The sequence below is a fragment of the Rousettus aegyptiacus genome, unplaced genomic scaffold, assembly GCF_014176215.1.
Source record: "Rousettus aegyptiacus isolate mRouAeg1 unplaced genomic scaffold, mRouAeg1.p scaffold_m13_p_4, whole genome shotgun sequence".
Lineage (NCBI taxonomy): Eukaryota > Metazoa > Chordata > Mammalia > Chiroptera > Pteropodidae > Rousettus > Rousettus aegyptiacus.
In genome coordinates, this window is record NW_023416307.1 from 28,523,150 (window position 1) to 28,546,526 (window position 23,377).

The 23,377-nt window shown below is 33.6% G+C and overlaps 1 protein-coding gene and 2 pseudogenes across 2 annotated transcripts in view; all 3 read right to left on the reverse strand.

Annotated features, from left to right (window-relative positions):
* Nucleotides 1–23,377, reverse strand: part of PDCD10 (programmed cell death 10) — a 41,344-nt gene that overhangs the window by 5,644 nt on the left and 12,323 nt on the right. For both annotated transcript variants that reach the window (XM_016148151.2, XM_016148152.2), the window contains exons 2-5: nt 19,002–19,216; nt 11,091–11,144; nt 4,961–5,078; nt 3,570–3,696 (exon numbers count right to left, since the gene is read on the reverse strand). In XM_016148151.2, coding sequence (XP_016003637.1) covers nt 3,570–3,696; nt 4,961–5,078; nt 11,091–11,144; nt 19,002–19,097 — 395 coding nt within the window. In that variant the 5' untranslated portion in view covers nt 19,098–19,216. The remainder of the gene's footprint in view (nt 1–3,569; nt 3,697–4,960; nt 5,079–11,090; nt 11,145–19,001; nt 19,217–23,377) is intronic.
* Nucleotides 19,782–19,900, reverse strand: LOC118601814 (annotated as a pseudogene).
* LOC118601883 lies at nt 21,423–21,541 on the reverse strand (annotated as a pseudogene).

Here is a 23,377-nt window from a genome sequence, read left to right on the forward strand (position 1 = left end):
AAGACTGTTTATCCCTAGGCCTGGCCTTTTCTAAAACAATCTACAGCAATTTATGTCAAATATTATGTCATCTGTCTGTACATAGTTTTCATTTATGGCACCAAGGAAACTAAATTACATCAGTAAAATACCTGAGGGTTTGTTTCCTACAAGAGGAAATAGCAGCCTGTGCCTGCGCACACGCACACACAAAATACTTCCATTAAATAGATAAAGACCTAGGCAAAACTTAAGAGTAAAGTAACTATAGGGTAATTACATACTGGAGTTAATGGATTCTGTGATAAGGTATATACTGTATGGGTATAATAGGAAAGAATTTTAGCAATCTATAGCTATTTAGTGAAGAACTTTGAAAGACAAGACACACTTAAAGAGAGGACAATCAGCATTTGATGAAATGTAAATGTACATCTTATCAAAAAATTACATGGAACAGTACAGCTTCTCGTTGTTATCTAAATTTGTATGTCTATGCAAATCATCTAAAGGAAGGAAATTCTTAAGCTGTACGTTTAGTTTGGTCTAGATTGGACACCTCTGGAAAAACTAATATGAAGCTATCACGAAAACCAAACACTGGAGAATTTTTGCTTATGAATATGCAAATGAATTTTATAATAAGCAAATAGATAAATGCATAGCTTTCTGGTCTATTAAATCATAAGTCTCCACTAGTCATCCTTTAATTGGACTGTATCAGACTTTTAAAGAATCCTATGAATTAATTTTATAGAATATTTGCAGGAGTTCAAATGTAGTCAAACGGAAAACACCCATTAATCACAAGTACTTTAAAACAACTGTTTGCTAGATCATTTTTCCTAATCAACTCCACAGAGAGAGGTGAAAACAAATCTTATTTCGCAATGCTAGTATGTGCCGTGAGTGTATGCTAGGCTCTGTGCTGGGCACTTTATGTACGTCTTTTCTTTCAATCCTCACAACTATTACTCTCATCTACACAGGCAGAAACTAGAATCTCAGAAGGTAAGCAACTTATTTATCCAAGGTCACATAGCTAAATATTGGAATGGAGAATCAAGCTTAGGTCTGCTAAGAGATACAAAAATATCTAGATAATTCTTGGCTGACAGGAATCTTTTTCCTACTTTAATATAACCTATAACATTACGTACATTACTTGGTATAACAGGTATTCAATACATGCTTATTGAAAATTACTGCCTAAATAAATGAAGAGGATAACTATCTTAAATATGAAAAAGTAAAATACTAACAGAATAATAGTAACTGTACAATATGTGCCTAAAAGATGTCATTTTTTATTCTGATTTAATTTTATTGACTAATTTATTAAACAACCATGGTAATAATACGTATCAAAATCTATCTATATATATCAGTAACACAAATAATTATACTTTTAGCCATGTATGCTAATTCATACACTGTTGAATTTTAGTTTCAGAAGTAATATATATTAGGAACAAACTTTCCATGGCAGGTGAGCCCTCCTAAAATTTTAAAAAATAAATTTTAATTGCCAATAACTTTAATTCAGTTGTGCTGAGTACTCTCTAGAAATCAGAATTGAAACATTACTACTGACCCATAAGTAAGATATAAGACCTTAATTCAGCCTCTGTTAATGACTATGGATAAGACTCTAGGCTCTTGACTTCAAAGTCCTTATAATTAAAATGTGTCTGTTTATAAAGTGGTTTCCAAACTGTACCACTCTAGCACCACATTGGGTTTACAGAGATGCTTCAGGAAACTTCCTAGCAGGGAGAAAGGGAGTCAAAGCAACAGAATGAGTGAGGGCTCTCGGACAATCATTTCTACCCCAGCTTCAACCACAACACTGTTCTCCCTCTTAACTACTGGCATTCTATGTAAAATGCCCTTTATCACCTTTCTTCCAAACAGCAGAAACTTTTTTTCAATTACCAGATTAGATCAACATTATTTATCTGCTTGGGAAGCCGTAGAGAAGACCCTGGATGGAGCCTCCTTGGATTCAAACCAAGCTATACCTACTTACCAGCTGTGTCACCCTGAGGAAGATAATTTCCTTTGCCTCAATTTCCTCATCTGTTACAGGGTGTTGTAATAAGTTAATATGTATAGAAAGTGCTTTAAAAAGTGCTTAGCACATAAGTTCTATATATGATTAATATTATTATTAAGATGATATCGATTCTGTAAACCTCTATATTTCAATGGCCTGAAGCAAAATTTACTACAAACATTATTTTTAAAATGTTAAATCTTCATTAAAATGTAGTATAGATCACCAAAACGTTTAAAAATTATTTGAAAATTCTGGAAATAAGTTGTTTAAACAACTGTTTGAGATCACTGACAACTTATTCTTTTATGGGTCAAACATGTTTACTTTATACCAAACTAAAAATAAAAATTAATAAACAGCTGACTATCTTCCTTTTTCATGTATTAAAAATAGTTAAAGAAAGTTGGGGCTTTTCAATGAAGGTAAAATATTTACCTTACGGTTTTGTTCCCTGTGGCACAAACTGTGGCTAGTTTTTATCATATGAAGCCTTTATCATACTTTCTGGTCTTTAATTAGGGGACCAGAAAGAAGAGGGCTACCTTGATAGCTGGGTGGATACCCATTACCAATTGTTTCCTAAAATGGGACATACTCCTCCCTCTATATCACTCAAAATATGTGCCCAAACTAGCTAAAATAGCATTTTGCAACACGAATTACAAAGAATACTATTTCTGAGAAATGAATGTTAATATTTATTCCCAGTGAGCCTCCCTAAGTTCTTTAAAGATATGATGTATGGTGCAATCCCTTCCAAAAAAAAAAAATAACTGTACTAAATCTTTCCTTTCTAGCAATTTCTACTTATGGTTTCACCAAAAAGGCTGTAATTAATAATGTAACTACAATTATTCCCAGATTTGTTTTCCATCCATTGAAACTGAAGACAATTTATCAGACTTTTTAGTTTAAAATTACTCATCAAGAAATTGTTTGCAGTTCCCCCCTCATTTCTGCACCCTCTCACCCCTGAGGAGAGAGCCCTTGGTTTGAGAACCACTGCTCTAGGATTGTCCTTCTCAGCAGCCAGCCTCTTGGCCGCACACATATTTTTACTCTTTTTAAACCTGTCTCCCAAAGGCAAGGACTTGGAGCTTCACAACTTGGTCAGTATTAGAAAACGCTATTCACAAAGAGTACATTACTTATCCTAATGACTTGTGCCATTTTTGAAATAAAAATGATTATGGCTAGTCTTTGTTATCAATCCTTATAACTTTTCCACTTCTCTATTCACTTTAATATGACATTTACATTTTTCCATTTTTATGTAGTTTAAACTATATTTCAGTATATGTACATTTCATTTGCTGTTTTAAAATTAAATGGTCTAAAAAGAAGTTACTGTACTACAAAGTAAAATGCCACAATTTAGCAATTAATTAAAGAGCAATTGAAAATTCCAAATTTTTAATTTCAAATTAATATTTTAATTTAACATTAATGTCATACCAAAATAAAACATCTAGAACAAGTGGTTCCTTTGAAGTAATTTAGAAAAAAAGAACCAAAACAAAACGGTGCTTACTTGATTGTCTGCAGAAACCTCACTCTGTCATTGATCTCGTCTGGGATCTTACTGAGAATCTGTTTAAGTGCTCGTGCCTTTTCGTTTAGGTCCTGGAATTCTGGTTCTGGTCGTTCAATCATATACTCTGATAAAATAAATACATAATAAAAAACATCATGAAACTCCCTGTCAAATTCAAATCTAAGAATTTTCATTGTTGGTCAAAATGGTGAAAAGTGGGGTGGGGAGAAGAAAGGCCAGATAATTAGGAAAGACAGGTTGCAAAGTAGAATGTTTTAGGTTAGAGTTCAACTTAGTTTGGTAATAATAACAGGGTTCCTATCAAGTAAAAAGCAGATGAATATTTTCAATTTGGGGTAAACAGAAAGCCCATGAAATCTTAAAACATAAATAAATAAAATTAAAAGGGAATCTTAATCAAATGTATCAGGCCTCTGAAGCTACATTTCACAAAGAAACCTTAAAGTGATGACATTATAACAAATAATTACAAATACAATGGCAATATGTATCTGCCAATGGGAAGATAAATTGAACAAAAACCTCTATGTTGAATATACAGTGGTTCATTAGAGCAAACAACCTACTAAACAACCTACTAAAACCTTCAGCACATTCAAAATCTCAATTAAAAACAAAAATGTCATCATAAATCCAACACAAGAGTTGAGATCAAAGAATAGCAATTTTGGAAAGTTCAATCAGACCTGGCAGAGGCAAAAAAGCTACTGACAGATTCACTGGAAACATGGAAACATTACAATTCTACCAATCAATACAACCTGGACTAACAGGTTGGGAATGCTTACATCTAGAATAATGATGAGGACTTTCTTATAAGCTATGGAAGCAGTTAAAATATTTACTTTTGTTCTCCCTTAATAAATATGAGAAATTATACCTGTATATTTTTATACATTAGTGGAAAAATGTCTACTAAAGTAAAACTCATTTCTAATTATTTAAAAAAGCAAAAATTGAGAAAGATGGTTATTATACTGTTCTCTAAATTCAGTGCTCAAAAAAATATATGCTAAGGTTAAAAAAACTTTATTACTTTCGAACTGCTATTTGCAGATAAGCCAACAAAAAATTAAATAACCATTCCACAGAGCTTATCTTTTGGTGAACTCATCAAACATTAATAGGGACAAAAATCAAAGTGTACAACATAAACAAATGTTCTAGTTCAAGTAATTAAATCTGACAGATATAAACTACTTTTCTATTTTATAGTTTTTTCCCCACTACCATCACAGTAATAACAATAAGGAAGAAGAGGAGGGGGAAGAGGAAAAAAGGGAAGGCAGCCCCTTTTGTCAAATAATAAAAGATTTAGAAGTAGTACTCTTCAACAACTTAAGAAAACTAAACAGGACTCTGATTACCTTCTACATCATCAGCTGCCATTCGAAGAAGGGACTCTGTGAAGTTAACCTCTACACTTTTTTTCTCTAAAATTTTCATGATGATGTCTTGTGTGAGTCCTGGATTTTCTTTTTCAGCCTGTAAGAAAGAGAAAGCTAGTTTTGAAATATAGAAACTAAATCAGAATTTCAAAAACAAACAATTGTTTAGAACCTGTTGGGAACTTACGACTGCTCAACTTATAAGGGCAGAAATCTTTATAAAGCAGATGTGATGATGACATTCATTTACGTTTTGTTATAGCTTGTGTATCAGTAACTTCTTATGACAGCCATGGTCCCATTTTCCATTAGAACATAAAATACTTAATATTTCCTACTTCTTTACACTCTTCTTGAAATCAAACTAGTAACAAAGATAGAAATAAACATGCATTTCGGTAATCTATCAATTACTCTTTTAGGAGTTTAAATGCACTTGAAGATTTTTGCTTTTCATTTTTTTAGAGTAATATTAGGTTTACAGAAAATTGAGAAGATAGTACATAGAACTCCCATACTTCTTTCTCCTCTCTGCTCGGTTTCCCCTTATTGTTAACATTTAGATTTAGTGTGGTACTTTATTACAGCTGATGAACCAATATTGATACATTATGGTTAACCAAAGTACACATTTATATTAGGGTTCACTTTGTCTTATACCTTTCTATGAGTTTTGACTAATGCAGGTATCCACCATTATAGTATTGGACAGAATGGTTTCAACCGACCTAAAAAGTTCCTCGTGTTTCACTCACTCATTAGGTACTCTTTCAACTTCAAGATCAAGCAATTACTCATCTTATCAGTATTTTGCAGATATTTTGCATTTAAATTAACAGAATGTCAGGAAAAACAAACAAAAAAACCCCCAAACAGGATTTCTTTTGCAAGTTTTATAGAAGCTATGTAATCTCTTAAATACTTTCCCATGCAATGATTTTGTTTCTATTTTATTTCTGTAGCAAGAATATTCTCTTCACTAGTTTTGAGAACATTATTAATCCTTTTACTACTTCCTGAGCTTGTTTCACTAATGATTTTGCATTGGTTCTGTTACTCCCTGGGGCACTAAAATGTTCTAGTCATTTTAAGTCTGATATAGAGTTGAATTTGTCAAAGTTAATTTTTAAGATTTTGGTTTCCCCAGTAATTTTGTCCCATTTTATTATTTTTAAAAATTTTATAATCACACTCTAATTTTATAATCATACATTAAATTAAAAAAAATTTATAATCACACTCTAATAAGTTTATTTCTTTTAGAGTGCTTGCCAATTTTAATTATCACGTTCGCTGATGATCTTCTATCTTTTTTGCTGATAGTAAACAGAAAATAAAAACAATTTTTAATCAGATGGCAATCTATTTGTTTTCTTATATGTCAAGAACATTTAACTTCTGCCTTTTCAGGTCCATTCTGGTATCACTGCAGGTCTAGCTTTTTTCTGTTCCTATTGCTTTTTCCATTATAACATCTTGTTTCTCATTAGATTTCAATATCAAAAACTAAAAGGTCTTGAAATGAAATGGGAAAATAAATGCACACATTTATCTCAATCCTGAGATCATTTTAATTGTTGTCCAATGCTATTAAGGAAAATTATTTTGATAGATGATTAGTAACAATAAAGTGTGCCCTGATGAATTCCATTTAACAGTGGTCCCCCTTTATCCACAGAGGACTGTTCCAAGACCCTCCCACACACAGTGGATGCCTGGAACCTTCGATGGTACCAAACCCATACACACACACACACACACACACACACACACACACACACAGGTTGTCCTCAACTTACAGTGAGGTCATGTCCCTATAAGCCCATTATAAATTAAAAATATGCTGTCAAAAAATGTATTTTATATACCTAACCAACTGAACATAGCGTAGGTGGAGGTTACCTTAAACATGCTCAGCACACAGTATTCAGAAAACACTGGCAACATATTATTACACTGTAGAGTATGAGTTGTTTATCCCCACAGTTGAGTACCTGACTGGGAGCCGTAGCTCGCTGCCACTGCCCAGCATCATGAGTACTGTATTGCATATCCCTAGCCCAGGAAAAGACCATAGTTCAAAATTCCAAGTATAGTTTCTATTGAATGCATACAGCTTTCGCACCATTCTAAGTCATAAAATTGTGAAGTCGGTCCCTGTACTATGTTTTCCTATACATACGTATTTATGATAAAGTTTAATTTATAAATTTAGGCACAGTAGAAGACCAACAATAGAAAAATTATAATAATATACTATAATAGTTATGTGAATGTGGTCTCTCTTTTAAAATATCTTATTGTAACCATTCCTTACTTGCAGTAAACATCTTGGTGTCACTTGTTTCAGGGGATCCCTTGCTGGTGTCTTCATATAGGCTAAATGCTTTCTGGCACAACGTGTTTCGTCATCATTTGGAACGTTTTCTGCTCATGTCTTCCACTTCAAAACTTAATGACTTTCTATCTTAACTAAACTCTTATTACCCTGTGTGGCCCTAACTTTTGCAGTATGAGCTGCGACAGCAAACTTGCATGAATTTCTTTCCCTCTTCACAATTTCATGAATAGATTTGTACCTATCCATAGATCTTAGTGACTTCAGCTTATTTTGTTTTTCTTTTCTTGTTAAGCCGAAAACTTTCACATTTTAACTTAAAAGAAGCACTTTATGGCTTCTCTTCGGTACATCCTAATTGCCAGTATCACTACTCTGGATCTTCAGGTCCTCTATTAAGTCAAATAAGGGTTGCTTGAAACCAAGCAATGCAATACCACAGCAGCTGACCTGATAATCAAAACGGTTACTAAGTGACTCACGAGCGGGACGCACATACAGCCTGGATACACTGGACAAAAACATGATTCATGTCCCAAGTGGGACTGAGCACAACAGTGTAAAATTTCATCACACTATTCAGAATGGTACAAAATTAAAAAACATAAAATTTTATAACTTTTTTTTTTTAAAGTTGCCTTTAAAACAAAAGCTATAGAAATATGGCTTCTATAGCTTTATTAATTTGGTGAACTGCCTTAAAATTACATACAGTATACTATTTAAATAAGCTAGTATCTGATGACTGGTTTATATTTGCTAAGTAGCATTATATCTACCTACATAATACATTATCTTGGGGAGCAGGGGAGCATTCTTTATGTTCTAGACAATGCCAGCAGAAAACAATCTCTCTCTGATTAAATTATAATAAGGTGCTAAAAGAACTAAATGCTGAAAGCTGAGAACAAAGTTTTTAATATCAAGATAGTCTGGAGTCCCAAAATGCCAAAGCTGAAACATTACAGAAATCTTACAGAGGTCCCTGACTTTTTCAGTTCAGTGTTCTTAGTGCAGAAAGAAATAGCTAACAGAGCTGTGTATTAAGCAGTTAGGTTCAGAAAAGTTCATAAGCACTTATGTCTGAAGAATTTAGAAGCCTTTAAAAAACATGCAAATTGAAAGAAAACTATTTTATTTAATTCTTAAATAACCATGATTACTTATTAATGAAATCTGTCCACCTGCTGAGCACTGTTCAATTTCTCAAATGTTGGAATTAGATTGGATCCTTCCACTCTCATTTCCTGTTGTACATTGATTTTCTTGTAGCACTTACTTTTTTGTCATAGCAATGATCAAGAGTCCAGCTAACAAAAACATGACACAATTGAAAAGAATGTAGCCCAAGCAAATATGTTGAAACGGCAAACTACCTCAAGCTGGTAGTTCAATGCCAACCAGATGTTGGGTCCCACTGTGTTCCTTTAAATTTTAAAATATTTCATGACACCCCCGAGATTGTTCTGAGGCCTCAGGGTGCCTCAGCATAGTTTTGAGAACAGTCGTCTTAGTATTTTCTGGCTGTAGCTTTAGTTAAAGTATTTATTTTAAAAACCTTAAATTTACCAAATGAATCAGGCAAAATAAATGGTTTTACCCTTAAATCAGAGAATCTATCTGTAACTCCAGATTTTCCCCCATAATAAAACCCTAAACTCTGTGGGTGTCCAATTGTTATGAAGAATCCAACTGTGAGAGATAACTATCCCCAAGGGTAGTAATATCCACTATTGTGGATCAGTGATTGTCAACTGTACAACCTATCAGAACTTCCCAGAGGGGGAAATGAATCAAAAGCAGAATAGAGATCTTAAAAGACAATATTTACTAGCATTATTTTATCTTGAAAAAAGAAATTTTAATCCTTTTTCTCCACATAACAAAAATAGATATTAAATCTTGATAACTATCACTGTTGTTGTGACCTAAGAACTGGAAATATGCACATACATACAGATATATGGCTAGGTGAGGTTTTTCAATTTTTCAAATAAGTTCAAGTTTAAAAAACACAACAATCATCTTTCTAATACATGCCCTCCTTTAATTTCATTTGAAATTTAACAAATTAAAAATAATTAATAATAAATCAATGCAAAACTAATGTTTTCCTCCAAAATAACTTCCATTGCCCTCAATTAAGAATCAATGCTAAGTACAGCAAAAAATCCCCATGTATCAAATCAGCTCTACCAAAGCCACATACTTTAAATACATTGTTTGCTTTTTAATTGCCCTGCAGTGTTAAAACATCAGCTTATATATAAGGATATTACAAGAAAAGGCTTCATGAAATTCATTATTTTATCTCTTTTATAAATGTCTCTGAGTACGCAATCTACTACTTCAGATAGGTTCTTACCTATCAAGATACACAGGAGAAATTTCTCTATTCTTGGTATCGTAAAAGCTAAAAAACTGACTTTTGCCTTATCAACACACATTGTGTTAACACCTCACTTTCCTTCTCTTCTCTGCTCACAAAGATGCTTTAAACATCTTTATGGCTCCCTAATGACCAAATACACCATTCCAAACCACAGTGATACTCAAAGAAGGAAAGAAAAAAAACAGATGAGATATTGCTTTGTTGATTCTCTTCATTAACCCAATGATTTGGCAGAATGTATTTTAAAGAAGCTAGTACCTGTGTGTACACAGGAACTACAATGAAGACTATTAAACACATCAAAATAGTTCTAATCCAACATATACAATGTAATTTCTTGAGGTAAGAGATGTCTAGTGACATGACCTATGCTACTATTTAAGAGTAGTATCTATAAACTACTCTTTGCCATAAAAAGAAATCAAGCTGGATAGATTTAGAGTTTCAACTCCAGTGACACTCAGCTATAAATTTATTCCAGATTTAAACAGTAAAATGCTTTACCTAAATAAGTTGGTTTAGCTATTGATGGAAACAAATACACAAAAAGGAAATAAAATGTTTTGGGCTCTCTGATACATATTTGGGGGTGGTGGGTGGACGGTTTTTATATGAAAGAATGCACCCAGTAGGTGGTGTAGGGCCACCCCATAGAAATAAAATGCAAGAAACAAATATGAGCCTATGTAATTTTCTAGTAGCCCCACTAAAAAAGTAAAAAAATGTAATAATCGGAAGTATTATCATTTCAACATGCAATCAATGAAATACTTATTACTGAGTTATTTTACATTCTTTTTCTTGAACTAAGTCTTTGAAACCCAGTGTATATTTTATGCTTGGAGTACAACTAAATTCGAAGCAGCCATATTTTAAGTGCGCGACAGCAACACATGGCTAGTGATTATCAACTGAACATCTAAGGTCTAGAGACAATAAAAAAATTTCATTCTGAGTTACTTAGTTGTATATTCTCAAAGTATTCTTAATCTGATGTACACAGAGGTCTTATTTTCCCATTCGAAAACACTGTTTTATACTTATGTTCTATGATTGAACAATATGAAGAAAATCTTTTTGAGTTATAATTTTACAAAAGTTTTTAACAAGTCAAATAAAAAGAATTTAAAAAATATATCCTAAAGTAAAGAGAGAACACTCCAAAAGTCAATTTCAAAATCAAAAAGTGACAAAAGATGAATGTTATAGAAAGAGCACATGTTCCAAGTTCACTTTTGGATATGTTTTAAGCTTTATGGAGTACACTAAAACAGGCACGAGATGGCTGAAAGGGTTTTTGCTAAAAGGAAAACTGGCAATTATCAGATGGTTTAGATTTATATATATTTAATAATAATAATAAATTATTGGTGCCTCACCTTAATGAAAGCTGCTCTCAGTGTCTGCGCTGCAGAGAGATTTACTCGTTCTAGCTGCAATAAAAATTTTAAATCATTATTAGTATCAATTTTCTTAGAAAAAGTAACACTTCTGATATTCCATCTATAGTTCTCACATTGATATACCCACCATTCATCAAAAATACTTGCTTATGATTCTAAATCACCGTATTTCTTCAAATAGACTATCTAAAATTTTCATTAGAAACTATGAAAACTTAAGATATGTATATCAGTTCTTTACTTATTCCTTTTTTAAAACAAGAAACACTCTACCTTACAATAACATAAGTACCTACAGAAAGAATAAACATATTAACTTCAGTTATTGAAAATAGGGAAGGTTCAAGATTAACTCTCAATGCTCTGTTGCAAATTCAAGACAAACTGTGTGTATGTGTGTGTGATGTGTATACTGAATATAAAATGACCATCACAAAGAAAACATTTATTATTTAAGATTCTTTCTATTTACTACCTTACTCTCTCTTTTATAATTGTTTTTCGATCCCCTCAGCCAGGGATTAAACTGAGATTAGTCTATTTGCTATTAATTAGCAAATACTGCTGATAAAATGTTTGTCTGATACTCAAACTAAGACTACGGATCATCCGGATTCCAGAGATGCTTTTATCTATCCTCTAACATAATTCAAAAATGGTTACCTCAATTCTGTATCAAAAGTTCAATCCAAATGTTTTAATTTTTGTATCAAATGTTAAGATTTATAATTCTGAAATATAAATGTCCTTATTAGACATTTTGTATAATCCATTTCTCAGTAAGCCAAAGAAGGCATACAATTTCATTAAAAAACAAACAAACAAACAAACCTCATTTGTTGAACAGTTAACTGTCAAACTTAAAATAACAAGCTTCAGTAAAATTCAGACTTCTTTGGTCCCTAAGAATTAGGCCATTTAACGCAATAAAACTCAAATGTATTTATCATTTGAGACAATATTAAATGTTCAAAAGTATTAATATAACCTTTATAGGTTTTTGCCTAAGTAGAAAATGTCCACAAAAACCTTATGAACATATATCACATTATGCAACAAATATCCCTTTCACTCCCTTGATGCAATGAAAATATGTTTTCCCTTATAAACAAACATACACACACACACACACACACACACATCTAAGTAATCTCTAACACTTTAATTTATTTTCTAAATGAGACAGAAATGTCAAGAATCTTATCTCTCTACCAATTATTCACCTTAAACACAGGCAAGGGCAACGAAATCTGCCAAGATAAATAATTTATCTCCAAAAGTAAACAATAAACCATTAGATTCAGTATTTAACTTGGCTTTTACAAATCTTGTAAAATCTAACATTGCCTTAGAAGGTAAAAGGGAAGACACAAGGAAACCAGGTAGGCAAATACAGGAAAAAAAGCAACTATTCAAGTTTATAAAATTAACAAAGGTTATGTTTCCAAAAATGAAAATTTGCCTTCTCCCCAGAATTCATTTAATTATAATGAATATTACTGAAGATTAAAATAACAATCTAGCTTTTCTCATCTCCAGTTGTTGTGCAAGAGAAGCAGAGGCAGACAGATAGGATGAATGCTTCCACCCTGATGGGAAATGATTTCCTTATTTGGGTTTATACAGCTCTGACCTCTTTCAGTAAGTCAAAGGTCTGACATGCCCTTTAATTATCAGCATTAACTCATTGTGTGGAGCCCTGACTGATAATATAAAAGGGTCAAAGCAAGGAAAAGGGGCCCAGAAAGTCAGTAAAGAACTCAAAATTAGCCAAGATGGATGTCATCATCTCCAGATTTCAAGATTAAGTTTACATATGTGTACTTAAGCAAAGAGGAGGTCACACATAACATTTTAAATCAAATCTGTGAGCTGTGAAGTATCTCACCAGAATGAGAACTCTGCTGGGAGTCATTCTGGGATACGTTACATACCCATGCATCTTGCAATAAGCCCACTAGGGTTTATTACTCATGGGCTCTGGAATCTTTAATTTCTGCCTGTAATACTTAGGCAGCAAGATGTGTTTTTAGCTTCCCCATTAAAAAATGCTTCTATTTTAAGCCTCTCACTTGATATGTGATTTCATAACAAAACCATGTTCTGAGCAGTATCTTTCATGAGAGGATTGGGTTTCTGGTGTTATTCTAATACAGCTACCATTTACTGAACACCATTTTATAATTTTTATAGGGAGCATCTCTAATCCTCGAAATAAATCTGTAACTAGCTATCGTTACCTCCGTTTTACAGAAGAAACTCAGTTTGCATAAATTTATGCAAATGTTAAACAGCTAGTAAGTATAGAGACAGGATTCATACCAGATCTTTCTGACTCCAAAACCCATGCACAAGCCACTAATGCTATCCCACCTCTCTCTACTCACACTTTCCAGGCTGGAGTCTATCCTCTTCAACTACTTAAGAACCAACAAATTCCTGAGTTTCTACCATGTGTAAGGAAGTCAGAGACATATAAACAGATGACAGTTCTGGAACCCCAGAAGATCAAATTAAGTAAGCAGCTACGTGGAAATTAATGGAATCGCTGTTAGTTGAAACAAAGAAAAGTCGTTATGAAGGTGAGATATGAACTGGTCCTTGAAGAGTATGGCCTCTTAAAATCTTCCTTGGCAGTTCTCCAATTTATGGGTTTTTTTAGGGGTGTAACATGGGGGCCTAACGGTTTTATTAAGTTTATGACAGACAAGAATATCTGTCTTGTTTCCAATACTTTTACTAATGAGTCCTTTATCTTTTTTTTAAGCTTTTGGGATAACAATCTTTGGCTGAGAAATGTTTAAAGAGACAATGCAATCATTTTTGGTTGTACTTGATAACACACACACATATTTTGAGTCCAAAAAAGAAAGAGAAAACATGATCACACCTTGCATTAATGGATATTAGGACAGAGAGGCACTCCTTAGGCCTCCCCCATATAGGACTTCCATGTTAGTAAAAGGAAAATAAAATCAGAGTGAGAGAAAAAGGTATATAATGTCTCAGCTCATCTAAAAGAGAAGGAAAAGTGCCTGATGAAGTACATTTGAAGGGAAATGATAGGGAGCCTAACATTAGGTCTTTTTTCAACTTCATGCTCTGCCCATTTTGTGAGCTCCTCCTGCAACTTATTCTTGACAGCTTTTGTGAGCACTTACTATTAACAAACAAACTTGTCAAATTGAACACTCTGGATCATTAATAAAAATATTTTAAAAGTTTACACATAATTCTGAATCCACAGAAACTCATCATTTCCTCCCTCAGTTCATTCTTATACTTTATTTTCTCATATCAAGTAAGTTTCTTAAACCCATAACTAAAAACAAAAAATCCATTTAACCGTTTGCTCAAGTTTTAAAGTCTTGCATTAAAATCTTTCAAGTCTTTAAGGTCAAAATAATTAGGTTAGCTGATTCTGAACTACAGATCTTGCTTCCTCAAAATCAAGCATGATTTGCCATGCTGATATCCCTTCCCCCTCCTAACCCCACCCCACAAAAGGTTACTGATTCTACTCTTTAAAAGGAACTAAACTGGGCTAAGTCTCGAGAATAAAAACTCCAGGTACACACACCTCTTATGACTCAAATGAGAACAGGTAACTAAGGTCAAGAAAAAAAAAATCCAGAACAGAAGTAGGTGGAATCAAGAGCCACCTATTAACTTCTGTGCTGCCAAAGAGAAAGCGAATGCAATCACTGTGATTTAAAAATATTTTAAAAGAATCAGTTCCTGATTGTCCACATTGTCTGGCAAAAAGGTAAGCAGACTCACCTAACTAGTATAAAAATAGTCCATTAAAATATTGCCTATAAGTTTGCAAAACTCTAGGGTATGATCACAATTTTGTCAGAAAATTGCTTGGAAGACTCCTTAATAATAACAGCTAACACTACATGCCTGGTACTATTCTAAGCACTGTAATATATTAACTCATTTATTTCACAGAGTGAGAATTATTATTTATCTTCATTTTACAGAAAAGAGAACTAAGACAAGATTATATAGCCTAGTAAGTGACAGAGCAGTAATTCAAAAGGAAATAGTAACTATGATCACCTCTGGATGGTGGGATTGTAGGTAAAACCCATGCCTTCACTGTGGAAGATGGAAAAGTATGTGTATTATACTCAAATTTTGGGGATTGATTTTTTTTTTTCCACTAGAAGAAAAAAAAAGGAATAAATAGGTAAGTTGGAGAAGTATTCCCAGTATCCATCTGCTTACTGGGATAATTTTTTTTAAAAGAGCTGCATATTCTGCTAAGAGTAGAAATAGTTGCTTCAGATACTTCTGAACAGAATGATATTAATTACTTATGCGGAAGAACCATTTGTGTGATTAATAAACAAGCATATAAACCTCTGGTGATCGAACATTTATTATCGTTTGCAAAATAGTTATTTATGTCACAAAACAACTAATTCTTTGTTAATTATGTTTCACCTTAGAACAATTACTCCAAAAAGTCATAGGAGAAAAGGACACATGGTATGCCTTTTCCTAAAATGAAGAACTGAACCATATACCTCTCCTTCATATATGAAGAATTAGTATAAATAATACAGTACAGGAGAACCTGACCTAACACTCAGCGCGAGGGGTCTGTAAACTCATTCCATAACACAACCGGGAGACCTATTTCACAGTACATTTACAACACTTGCAGTACACTTGGACTCTGAACTCTGCAGCAGCTGATTAAACAAGAAGCCTACTCTTTCAGCTGTCTTGGCATAGCTTCATTAAGTTTAGTAAGCATCAAGATCCCAGAATGCCATAAATAACTTTACCTTGTGAGTTTGGAGTACTAAAATTTCCTCAGGTGTAAGAATGCCCTACTATCTAAAAATCTGTTCTACAAGATAACTTCTAGACCACCATCATTACTATTATGTATGTAATGTTAAGATGAGAATGCATGTTTTTTAACTCTTACAATGCACTGTGGACAAAATTTAGTGAATCATTTAACTTCAGAGTAAACTGTTCATCCCTAATGTGGGCTACTTTCTGTCACATTAATTTGATAACCATTTTATCTTTAAATATGCACAACACAGAAAAACAGAACCAAACTAACTAATTTCCCTATTCGATTTACAGAAAATTCATGTCTGAACTATAATTAAATATTAATGTTTAACTGATTAGGTATCTTATCTAAGATGTTACATTAAAACACTGGAATGCCAGGGAACAACGCTAGTATTTTATTATTTTTAACAAAACACTACATATTTAAAGGCACAATAATTATTTAACTCCACTCCTAAATCAAGCCCTAGATTTCACTGCTATAAAAGAGGAAGCCTACTTCTGCCACTATTCCTAAAAGCCAAGTACTCTTTTTTAAAAACATGACAGAAATAATTTTTTTAAAAAAGCTTGATACTGTGAGGTTAGATCACTAAATTCAATTTGAGAATTACAGACCCTGACAATTTAATGTACTACCTCTCAGTCTGCCATTTCATTTTCAAATTTCAATTCTAACAATTAGGTCTTAAACCAACTATAAATCATTTAGCAACATGTTCTAATTCTAGGCCTATTAAATCCACGTATGTTTTCAGATCTCATGTGGAGAGAATCACCGCCTTCTGAAAGAGATTTACTAGTCCATTCAAGCCATTTCTTTTTCTTTCAGGTTAATTTTCCTTATACGTGAATAGATCAGAAAAATGTATCAGTATTAATCTGAACAGTTCATTTTAACTCACATCCTATATAACTATTTCCCAAAGTCAAGATTCAAATAAAATCCATTTTCCATATGTAGGAAAAGATCACTTAAACTATTAGAAAAGCTCTTTTGATTCCTCTTGTTAACTAGAGGATCAAATTGAAGCTCTGCAATGTAATTTTCAAGAAAAGACTCAAAACACCAGATAAATATAAAATATACCTCCAAACAATTTGGCTCAATAGCCTATTGAGTTAGCTTTAGAGTTAGCTTAGATATGAAAAGAGGGAGCGCCTATGGGAGGCACTGTCATAATGGTTCTTAAGTACCTGGGAATTCCAAATGCTAATCATCAAGATAGATTACTTATTAGCGTTTAGTGACTGTCTCCTTACCTAAGACTTAGTACAAGAATAATTCATTTATTTGCTTAAACATCTGTGTTCCCTGTGATTCTTCAGAAGAGGTATATTGACTTCTTTTCTCCATATCTCCAGACCCTAGCAGAGTACTCAGAAAATAAATGGCTAGCATTTAGTAAATATTTATTAAACAGAAGTGAAACACTTGCTTCTAACAATAACTCTATTCTTGCGACCAAAGGGTAAAGTATTAGAAAAAAATAGTGGAGTTCATTACTAGAGTGTTGACTATGGCTGCCAGAGATGGGTCTAACCAGGCCTAAGAGTGCCTCTAATGCTACCCCGGTAGTAGTATAACAGGGACAGGTTTTTCAAAAGATGCCTCCTACTTACTTTCTCTTTAGTAACAAAACTTTTAAATTTCCCTACCTCCTTTGCAGCTAGGTGAGGTTGGTCAAAAGACTAAGTAACTCCCCAGTCCCTGGCTCCATTTTTTGCCCCATCCACGAAATAACTCAGGACATGATGACTGGAGCTTCAGCAGCCACCTCACATGCTGAAGTGTCCTTGATAATGGAAGGCAAGCACTAGCATGACGAAACAGAAGAAAGGAACCTGAGTTTCTGATACTAGCCCTGGACAACTTACCTCTAGAATTTTTTATGTAAGAGAAATTTTACCCAAGCCACAGTTTTGGGTTTTCTTCTATGGTCACCGAAACTAACTCTATTTAATAGATCGTGTTTGAAGTTCCAAAATATAGTTCTGAAATGGAAACTAAGTCTATGAATTTCAAGTTGAAGAGGATGAATCACTCTCTATTGTCCCTACGACATAAGACCATAAAATATATCAAATACATTATTAAATCTAATAATGTGGGAGAAATAGTTTTGAAACCCACGGTCTTACTCTAATATAAATATTTTACAAAATAAAAAGCTATTGGAAATGGTGGGGGCTCCTAGGCTACAGCAACAATAATAAAGTTAACGGCATTGATAGCTTTATAATTCAATTAGATTAATAAAATAATAATTTAAAAAAAAACTAATTAAATAGATAAAAAGCCTGAAGCCACTGGATCTAGAATCCTAGATTTTAGTCCTAGGTAATTTCAGGAAAATAATTTCATGTATCAGGACCTGAGGAATCTCCTTTTACCATTAAAAGGAGGGGAGTGATTATATTTTTAAGGAACTTCTAGCTCTAGAATTCTCTATACACCCTAGCATGTTATTAAGTGAAAAACCAAAAATGTATTGATAGTATTAAGTCCCAAAAAATTCTTAAATAAAAAAAGCAACTACATCCTCTCTAAATACAAAATATTTGTATCTTTCACTTAGCAATAAAAATATTTGCCATTACTGACCATAACTCATTAGTATATTTTTGTGCCTGCTCCTCCGGCTACCTAGTACGTACTTACTCCCGACATTTCAACTGTCTAACCCTTATTTATTCCTTTCAAATCTTAGCATGTCTCTTCTTCAGTGAGGCCTGCCTTGACCCCTAAAATAGGTCCCATCTGTTTTTTTTTTTTTCAATTTTCTAGCACTGACCATAATTTTTCATTTATCTAATTATTTACATTCCTTTTTTTTTTTTTTTAATGTCTATCTCTCCTACTACAGTAAAATCACCAGAAGGCGAGCACTATATCTGGGGTTTTTCTCCCATTGTTTTATGTTCAGCCCTGGCACAACGCCTAATACATAGATGGAGTTCATTTATGTCAGTGTTTGTTATATAAAGAAACAAACAAATATATAAATGAAGTAGGCATTAAGGAACTGCTGAAATAGTATGAGGAAATGTTTACCCACTTACCTCATTAAACACAGGATACATGACTGCATAGAGGGGCATAGAAACCATGGAAGTGGTCTCAGCTTCATTCTTCATCTCTTCCATTGTCATCCTCATTCAAAAGCCAACTACAGTAGAAAAAGCAGTGCTAAAATGCAGAGGAATCTTCATTCACTGCAGGATTTCTTCTCTTTTTTGTGTGGAGTAAAAGAACAGGGCGCAAAACATATACTGACCTGGTTAAAGTGGAGAAAGAAGTGATTTACTATATTAAGGGGAAACTACAAACAATGATAATATTCTTTCTCAAAGTAGATTCCCTATCTTTTGAAAAGCTGATGTGTTAATACACCTTACTTGTGAAGGCAGCCCTGGTCAGTGAGACATCTCTTTCCCTTTTCACAAACCTTCTCATTTTGAACTCAGAAAGAGCTCTTCATGAAGCAGCACAAATTAATGTATCTAATTCCATCATACATAACCCAGGAAAAAGCATCAATTAAGTAAGATACATAATTATAGCATATACATGTAATATAAAACTATAACTGAAATATACAATGTATAAGTGTATAGAAAACAAGAATGAAGAACTAAGAATTAGGGTTTAACGTTTTTATTAAAATCCTTTGCTGTTAACTGATTTTGTCACCTAATAACAATAAAAGCATAAGCAAAAGCTAAACATTTAAGACAAATCTTATTATTATTATTTTTTTTTTTAGGAGAGGCAACCCCTAGATGACCTCACAGATTGCAAGGACCTTGTCATCTTACAATCCCTTATTTTTTAATTTTTTACTCCTACAGCACCTGGTCTTCCTAGATGGTCTCCCATCCAAGTACTAACCAGGCTTGAACCTGCTTAGCTTCCAAGATCAGATGGGATAGGGCTTGTTCAGGGTGGCATGACCATAGACAAGATCTTAGAACTGGAAAAATTCTACCAAATGTGCTCTGTTTGGAAAAAAATGTTATTTATTTTTGCCTGTGGTACTTTTTGAATCCGACCAAATATGATACAAAAACTAAGAGAAATCCACAGACAGCAGAAATTTAGAATTAAAATTTCTAGAATCTAAGAAAAATTTTGCCTTGAGGGTCTGAGGGAATGTGTTGCTTTTTAAGAGAAAGTAACTGCATTTATTTACTTGCCAGGCTAAAAAATGAGCCTAATTATAATGTGAAACAGTAATAGTAATGACATACCTATATGTAAAACTCCATATACAGTAAACGGAAAGCCACTGATTTTCAACACATTTTACCATTTGTAAAGCATTCTCAGATGAGAAAACATTTTTTACATGCATTTGGTCCTCACAATAACTTACTTGATGGTAACTGTCATTTTAATTTTATAGATGAAAAAGCAGGCTCAGAGATAATAAATTGCCCATGCTCATACATTCAGAGACCCAAGACTTGATCCTGTACTCAGAATGCAGATCTGATACTTCTACATCAAAAAAATCAAGTTTGAAGTGGAAACAAAGAACCTTAGCTCAGCTACTCAAGAACATGCCCAGAAGTAAAATACCCAAGAAGTGACGGAATAAATTTATGTTTAGCATCTACTATATCCAAGATGCAGTGGAGGATGAATAAGATGTAGTCCTAATCATTAAAAATATATCTGGGCCAGACTGTGGAAGACCTAAGCAATTTGAAAGATATAATCAAAGGCTTAAAGCGGCGGTCCCCAACCTTTTGGCACCAGAGACCAGTCAGTGCTCCTATGAGAATTTAACGCCTGATGATCGGAGGTGGAGCTGAAGCAGTGATGCTAGCGCTGGAGAGCAGCTGCAAATACAGATGAAGCTTTGCTAGCTCATGGCTCACCTGCTGGTGGCCCAGTATCGGTCCATAGCCCAGGGGTTGGGGACTCCTGGCCTAGAGTACCTGGAGTTCCAAAAATCTCCAGTAACCTGTCCTGTTTGAGAAATGCTTATTAACCTTCCATACCCAAATCAATTAAGGGTAACTCAACACTTATTTGGACGATCTGGTCCCATTTCTGGTAGCTCTAAACATGGAAAAGTGTTTTCTATTTCTGAGCTGAAACTTGCTCCCTGACTTCACAGAACAACAAAAAAGGCCAATTTCTAAATTTTATTCTATAGGGCAAGATAAAACCATTATCTGATAAAACCATTAATTTAATTTGATTGCTTTGGCTATAGCACTGTGAACAGAATAGAGGAACAGAAACTGAACACAGGACAAACTTAAGAGCCTTTCTATATTTTTATAAGAGATCAATAGGACTAGCATGCTGTTCCTATTTAACTACTTAGTAGTAGTTTGGTAATCTGCTTTTCCACTTAGAAATAAATTGTGACTTTTTATAATAAAATTTGAACAAAGAAGGGTTGCAATGTAGGATACCAGTCAAAATGAAAATTTCAGATACTGTATACAAAATTTATTTTTATTTTTTTACACCTACACCGCCCGGTCTTCCTAAGTGGTTTCCCATCCAAGTACTAACCAGGTCTAACCCTGCTTAGCTTCCAAGATCAGACAAGATCGAACGTGTTCAGGGCGGCATGGCCGTAGACTGTATGCAAAGTTTAGATAGCAAGAGAAAGTATCAATATTATCAATGAAAAGAGCAAATGAGAAATAGCAGGGCAGAGTCAACAACAGAATCTGAATTGCCATCTCACACCTCACATGATGAATACAAGAATCATTTGTTAATTTAATAAATATTTATTCATTACCTATACAGTATTAGGCCTGATACTAAATAGACAGGTAAACAAGGCCAATCAATTTCAGACCTCATGGAGCTTATACTACAGAAGGAAAGACAGAATACGAAAAATTTTGATTATCAAAATTGAAGAGGAAGAAGTCAGGATGCTATATTGTTATGAGAGAACTGGTTGAGAGAACCAGCATTACAAAATCCACGTTATTTAAAATACCCCCAAGCATAGACAATAATTTAAAATACACACACACACACACACACACACACACATTTGATTTCTTGATGACGTCAAGAGTAGCACTTAAAGACAGTGTCACTTGTATACTAGTATAATGGGGGAGGGAACTGTCTGCAGGGGCTGATACAGTTAGCTAGTGAGAGAAAGTCTAAGTATACTTTAGTGGTTCACCTCCTCTAGTATTTCACCTCTACTAAAGTAGACTCAATGGAATCATTTTTGTCTTTTACCCTTTTGAACACACATGTCTATCCTTAAATATATAAAGGCAGAAGATGAAGGGCTCCATAAAGGAGATAATCACTCTCAGAATTTCGGCTGATGTCTACATATCTATAATACAAAACCTACTAAAATACTTAATTTTTACCTTTTGTAAATACTGGAATTGAATTTTTCTTTTTTAAATTGTACATATACATAGTATTGTACTGTGTCAAGAAACTCTCGTTTAAGATATTTGTGAATCAAATTAACTATGCATTTCCTCTAAACAAACTTATAGTACTATCAGCTATTTATCATCAAAAAGACAGTAAGTACTAAAGCAACATGATGGGCTAAATAGGTGGTTAACCACTTATTAATACTTAACCACCTTTTAATACTATTCCTATGGAAAATGCTCCAAAGAACAAATTTAAAACTTTTCAGAACAGAGATTCACAAATTAGGGCTAGTCATGGCTTCATTAGTGCTTATGTGAGATTAAAAACCAACAATTCCAACAAGGTTTTTTAAATATTAAATTGTTCTACTAATTTTAGTTCAACTACAAGTTAAAATATGCTGTCATTCCTTCTATATGCTTCTTCATTTGAAATGGTCAAATGGACAACCTGCAATCACACTGAGCAATAAAGAGCCTGCTACCTAAAGAGCAAGGGTCAGCTGAGAAGAGCAAAGGCTGAAGCTCTGTCCCTTTGAGAAGGTTCCTTCCTTGCAGTAGGGGTGTGGTTAGTCCTTGGCTAGACAGGCAGCATGATATTGGCCCTATAGTTGATACTGGTTTCTGGGGTGAGTACTGATCATGCATGTATAGGCAACTGAAGATTACTAACTCTAAATCTCAAATCTGGAAAGGCCTTAAAAAGTCACCCCATCTATCCTTTAATACAGCAGAAACCAAAGTCTAAAAAATGACTTGCCCATGGTTACAATTGCTAGCTGATAATAAATAAAAATGTGGGTATGGTAGCAACATAGCAAGAATTACCTATTCCCCATTTCAAATGTATTGCTTTGGGATAAAAGTTTTCATTTCAATGCTTTGTTTCTTGAGTGGCTTGCATCCAAAGGAAAAAAAAAAAAAAAAAAGAACAAAAGACCAGAACTACAGATACTAATAATTTATATAAAAGGAATACCTTCCAATCAACTTTTCTTAAAAATAGTCTTTGTGACAGGGGATACCAAAGCAGACTATAAGTAACCTATTTA